Source organism: Acanthochromis polyacanthus, chromosome 4 (genome assembly GCF_021347895.1).
Source record: "Acanthochromis polyacanthus isolate Apoly-LR-REF ecotype Palm Island chromosome 4, KAUST_Apoly_ChrSc, whole genome shotgun sequence".
In the NCBI taxonomy this organism is placed as follows: domain Eukaryota; kingdom Metazoa; phylum Chordata; class Actinopteri; family Pomacentridae; genus Acanthochromis; species Acanthochromis polyacanthus.
The window spans coordinates 34,090,828-34,097,028 of NC_067116.1; the positions used below are offsets into that span (position 1 = coordinate 34,090,828).

General features: G+C 40.8%; 1 protein-coding gene across 1 annotated transcript in view; it reads right to left on the minus strand.

Annotated features, from left to right (window-relative positions):
* Positions 1 to 6,201, minus strand: part of fbxl5 (F-box and leucine-rich repeat protein 5) — a 52,350-nt gene that overhangs the window by 1,866 nt on the left and 44,283 nt on the right. Inside the window, exons 2-10 of the mRNA XM_022199500.2 lie at positions 5,970 to 6,064; positions 4,553 to 4,768; positions 3,415 to 3,510; positions 3,028 to 3,223; positions 1,957 to 2,142; positions 1,706 to 1,831; positions 1,437 to 1,591; positions 1,237 to 1,319; positions 333 to 1,067 (exon numbers count right to left, since the gene is read on the minus strand). Coding sequence (XP_022055192.1) covers positions 333 to 1,067; positions 1,237 to 1,319; positions 1,437 to 1,591; positions 1,706 to 1,831; positions 1,957 to 2,142; positions 3,028 to 3,223; positions 3,415 to 3,510; positions 4,553 to 4,768; positions 5,970 to 6,053 — 1,877 coding nt within the window. The 5' untranslated portion in view covers positions 6,054 to 6,064. The remainder of the gene's footprint in view (positions 1 to 332; positions 1,068 to 1,236; positions 1,320 to 1,436; positions 1,592 to 1,705; positions 1,832 to 1,956; positions 2,143 to 3,027; positions 3,224 to 3,414; positions 3,511 to 4,552; positions 4,769 to 5,969; positions 6,065 to 6,201) is intronic.

Genomic DNA, 6,201 nt, shown 5'->3' on the forward strand with positions numbered 1-6,201 from the left:
ATCTTGTCCAAACTGCGTACGTGAGAAAGGTCACACGGTGGAGGAGTTTACCGAGATAAGGGACAACAATCCCACATGTTATTACACCATCTTTCTCCTTGCACTCAAGTAACACTTACCACTAAATGCTATTTGAAACTGCATCAGTGTAATCTGACCAGATATAGGATTTTAGAGCTGATCATAATGACTCACTCATCTCACTGCATCACATTAGATTCAGATGATGCAAACTTCTAAATAAATCCATTTAATAAACAGGTGAGATGGGAACTATTTCAAATCTAAAAGAAACTTGCTTTGTTTGAAGAACAGCAATGCATCATAATTACCTCAAGCCCAAATCAGTGACTTGATAACACCCAGAGAGACTGAGAAATCTCAGTGAGCGTTTGGCTTCTGACCAGTCAGTCCTGTTTTCAGGCTCCACACACTGCACGCCCCCAAATGGGAAGCATTTAGTCCTCGATTCTGCAGTGGTGTTCTTGGTGGTGCCTGGTTTGCACTGCGGCCCAGTAAAAGTCCTGAGGGCCATGTCGCTACTGCAGCATGTGGAGTGACCACAAAACATTTCCCCAGACATGGCAAACTGCTGATGCAAAAAGGAAGGATCTGAGCCAGTCCTGTGCCCACGCCTCCTCCTCCTCCTGCAGCAGCATGAGCCTTCCACAAGCTGTGCCTCTACAAAGCTTTCTGCGTCAGGGAGCGCCATTCCACCACGACGGCTCCAGTCTGCAGCATCTTCAATATCAGCAAGGTCTGAAGAGTCCAGGACCCACACTTGTGTGGGCGTGCAGGCAGCGCCCCAACGGCCAGTCCCCTGCTTGAAAATAAGGGCCTGCTGCTTTCGCCCCACTGGATGCAGCTTTCTCTCATCCATGAGCGTAATGGGAACTGGAGAACTTTTCAGAAGCTTGGCTCGCCGCTCTGAATGTTTATCAATGCGGGTGGAAGACGTGAGGTCACCCAGACCAACAGAGAGTTTCTTCAGGGTGTGATCGGTGATCTTCTCACATCCTGACAAATCCAGGTGCTCCAGAGAACGACAAGCTCCGAAAGATAACCAGCTGGGGGAGAGTGGACAGAAGAAACATAGCTTTGAGTTTTTTGAGAAAATAGAAGAAATGGCTGACTCTTAATCTTAATTCACTGGAGATTTCATTACATAAATTGTGTGCCAGAACATAATCAGAAATCAGTTCAGCGGATTTTAGTAATCTTTTTTTTTTAAATTACCTGTCAAATGCAAAATCTGTAACATCAGTCTGGGTCAGGTCCAGATGAGTAATGTTAGGGCAGAAACTGAGAATCTGACGGATCTGGAAAGGACAAAAATATGGTCATTTTCATTTTTACAAGTCAGTTCAGTCAATCAATCCTCATCATTGGGCACAGTGCATTTATACTGTCAAAATAAAAGTATTTGAATTGCTTACCATTTTACTTGACACTGTAGAACTGTATGCCAGAATAATGGACTTGACAGATGCACCCACGGCTGGCAGAAGGTTCTGGATGATCCCATTCAGGAGTCTCTTCTCTCGCTGAGCAGCGCTAATTGCCAGGGAGCCCTCTGTTTGGCCCGACTCGTCTGATAAAACAAGAACATGGATGACTGAATGGACTACTAGGTGCTTGCTACACTACACGCCTGAGGTAGCTTCACTGCTGGCGGCCAACAGAAGCGAACACGACAAAACCTCACCAGACTCATCAACATCAGCATCCTCATCCCATTCCTGATAGGCACGACCCTCATTTTGCCGACTCTTCACCCACTCCTCATCTGGTTCCTGATCGAGATCCCCGGGGGGGCCGCTGTAGTAATCACCTACATGAGAGACACAAACATCAGCAGCGCACCTCCACCGCATGTTCTAACAAAAGCAATTAAGCCTTCACTAGTAAAGGACTGAGTAAACATCATTTTGTTCTTAAAGGTCAGCTGGCGCCTACCTCTGGCCCAGCGTACAGGGTAGAGGTGCTTCCACAAAGATCCGGTCTTGGCTAGCTCTGACCAAGAGCTGCTGACTTGGCTGCAGCGGCACAGATCCTCAGGGCCCAAATAATGAAACAACCTCAGCATAATTTCAGTGGGAAGCTGTGAGATGTGGGTTGAAGAATTCCTGTTCTTTTCCAGTTCTGAGGAAGAGGACAAAATAGTTTTGCTTCTAAGTAACTCAAGTACCAAAATGATGACATGCACCTTTTAAGAATGTCATCCACTGTCCAAGACAATTCACCCTTTCATGAAACTGAGGACTTAAACAGTTTAACACTTTATTGCTTTCACATAGGCCTTTACCAAGGACAGTATTTCAACATTTCTCAGCAGATAAGGTACAAAAATAATAGGGTTAATTAACTAAATTCCATGAAACTGCCTTGTTTCAGGTTACAAGTGCTCTGAATGCTGACTCACTGTCGCACCTGAATAAAATGAAGAACTGATGATGTCGTTAGCAACATCTACTTTCATGCAAAGTGAAAATTTATGTTGGAAAAAGACCAATTGCTCTGCAGTAGTTTTGGGTAATACTGTTTTAAATCTCTTCATCAACAGCTACTTACAATAAGTTCTTTACATAATTTTAAGATGACTAAAATATTACATATACTTCTCACAAACAACTAAAGTTCCAGTGATATCTTCAAATGCTGACTAACCTTGAGTCACTAAATAGATCTTCACATTTTTGAAACATGAAGTACCAAAATTGGCGTCAACTGTCTACTACAATACTGTTTGCATTACCGAACAAACTATTCTTTATGTCAACATTAAAAGGCTTTTCCTGCCCCAACATGTTTTTCGTAAGTGCCAAGAGAATTGAATTAATTTAGGCTTTACTTACTCAAGCACAGTAAACATTTTTGTTTATGAAATCATCAGAAATAACAGGAAAATCGATAGATTTCTGCCAAAATATAGTAACATTGCCTTTACTGTACAGACTGATCGTGGCCCCCGTCATGTGAAGGTAAGAAAACCAACTGATGACTAAGTTTGTAAAAACATTCACTAACCATAGTCTGTCTTCTCGTGATCAGCATATTTAAAGGCTTTTTGCAGCTCCTCTGCCTGGCTCCACAAGCTGAAGCCCTTCAGCACTTCTGCGGCACAATCCCACTGCTGTTGGCTGCAGTGTTGTGCTATCACCTGTTTCTTGATGTCCTTGAGCTCCTCATAGGTGAAGTACTGCATAAGCATAGGCTGAAACACCTGCAACGAGTCTCTTTAGTTTACAAACAGCCTGTAGCAGTGCAATTCACTGGGGTATGAACAGATACATTCGTAAATACATGGATTTTATGCTTTTACCTTTCCTGTTTATGAACATCATTTAGTCATTCTTTGGGAAATCAGATAAATAAAAGATGTTTATATTAAAAAGAAATGTGAGCAACTTATACCTCTTCTTCTTCCTTCATGTGCGGCAGAAAGTCCTGTGTGAAAGCTTCTAGTCTCTCCTTCAGCTGCTGGGCATAGTTGAGCTGCTCATATTCACTCTAAAAACACAGAACAATCATTAATTCACGGTCTGTGTCCAAAATTAAACTCTTGCTCACTCACTTTCTACTTCCCTCTACTAGTTCACTTAATAGTAAGTAGTAAATTCAGATTTAGGACACTTAACATCATTTTATGTTGACACTGAAGGAGTTGTGCAATGGCCATTTTTACTTCAATAAAATGCGGTGTGTTGCTGTGAACAGACAGTGGTTTACATGACACTGCTTTATTCGTTCCACTGTGTAATTCTGGAGCGGTTTTGCAGGAGCTGCATACTAGACATTGTAATTGCGATTTCACAGAACAAATACAAATAAACCAACTGTCTAAAAATATTCCAGAACACTGTTATTTATTTTATTTCATTATTTAGAGAAAACATCTTTTCCTTGGGACAGGATGCAGGATCTCATTCCAGAACAAAAGAATGTTCCTTTCTGTTTTACAAACTGGCAGAGCGGATGTTCAGATTTACACAATTGCATCATTCTAGAAAGTCCATTTTTGGTTTGCCAGTGGCTTGAGAAAGAACAATAACGCTTGTCTCCTGTTAAGCAGATCACAAAAACAAACCCTGCTTCTATTACACAGTTCAGCCTATTACCTTCTGCAACTGGCTTTTTTCTAATAATTTACAATCTGAACTCACGACTAACATTGTGACAAAGTTGGTTTCCACTTATTTCATAAAACAGGATTCTAAAAAATGTTTTGTTAGAAATCATTCAACTTGGAAAAAGAGACAATGCATAATTTTATGGTTTTTACAATTGCCATGTATACATCAAAAATAACAACTCTGATGTTGTTGTTTGTAATGCAGACTTCGTGTACCTAACATAATATTACACTAATGACAGCGTGTTACCTAACCATTGAGCATCATGCATCAGCTGATCCTTGCAGAACTCACGTATGATTTCCTCTTAAGTAAAGCCAAGATGTTTTCTGCCAAACCATTTTTAAAAGAAGACAAAAGTATAACTTAGGGCTATAGCATGACAATAAACAATTTTAACAACATCTTTGCATGCTTACCTTAACGCTGTGCAGGCCTTTCTCAAAGAGGGACAACATCTCTGAGAGTTTGTTGTCAGAGTGCACATTGTACACAGTGCAGCAGCGCTGCTGCAACAGGCCAATGATGTATTCATTCTCAATTTGCTCGTGCATCTTGAACTCCTTGAAGGTGGCGCACAGCGACTGAAGAAACGAGCGGAAATCATTGTTGTTGGAGAAGTTGGTTTTGGACAGCTGTGAAAAACAAACCAAAACTGTTAGCCATTTCTTAGACAATGTCATGCAATTTGTATTTACCCTGAGATTTGTGTGACAATCAATATAAATGACCATTATTTATGTAGCACATTTAAAACAATAGCAAGTAGTATAAATTAATACTAAGTCATGGGGTCATTAATGGGCCGATTAGCCATGTGAGCTGGAGTGACTACAAAATTTTGAAATTTCCCATCAGTCAGTTAGAACTGAAGAAGCCTCTTAGATGAGAGGCGAAACGTCTTTAAGAACCTACAAGAGAAATCCAGCTGGTTTCTAATGAAGCTCCTCAGATTAATTCTAAGCTTAAGATTCTGCAGTAATGTTTAATATGTGAATTTACTAATTTAAAAAAAATATATCACAGTTTAAACCCAACAATGATACATAAAATACACATTTACCTGACAAAACTGGATGTATCCAAATATTAATATTAATGTAAAGGTTGAAGTATCGAGGCTGTAACTTTAATATTTAATTTAATCAGGTATGTTTTGATATTATATAACATTGTAATGCTTTCACTGTAATAGTTAAATTCTGATGTTGTCATTAGATCACGGTAACTGATAGCCAACAGAGAATGCAAACCCAGACAGCTAACGTTACAGCACTGTATCGTAACTTAGGTAGCTTATGTTAGCATACCCGCCCTGCAGCTGTTGTGGTTAAATGAGCTTATCTGGAATGTGTGGCTAAGTCCAACAAGAAGAAATTTAACAGACAGTCTGTTACTAAGTCATCATAATCAATGTAACGCTGTTTGTAAGCACATCAGATACTGCGTGGTGACACTTAAACATGTTGCATAACAAGCTATCTTGCAAGTTACTAAAGCTAACAAACAGAATGCAAGCCTTAGCTGGGGAGAGGATGGGCTGTTGAAACTTTAATACGAGCAATCTAATATGCGTTTTAAAATGCTAGCTGAGCAAATACCGCTATGTAACGGGAACTTCATGTCTACAAATCCAACCACCGATTTACTAAATGGTTCCAACTGAGCCGTGATACAACCATCCGACAGTTGAGCTGCTTCAGCTGCCTCAATCCTCACTGCTACAAGCTAGCTAGCGCGCTAGCTGGCTGGCGTACACTCCTTTTTTGGCCATACACACGCTTAAATTCCTGTGTAAAACTGACAAAATGACCACTCTTATTTGTTAGTACGCACCTTTTCGCAGTATAGGCCCACCAGCTGCTTCATTCGCCAGTGTGGGCCAGTAAAAACATCCACCTCGTCCGGAAAGGGTGCCATCTTCACTGGACCTCACTGCGTCATCTGCGCTCAAGCTGCGATACCATCACACAGGGAGGCGTGGCCAAGCCCACCACGTGACCGCCAGTCATTAAACGAAGGTTCAAATTATCTAATGAATGATTAAATAAAATATCACAGAAATTTT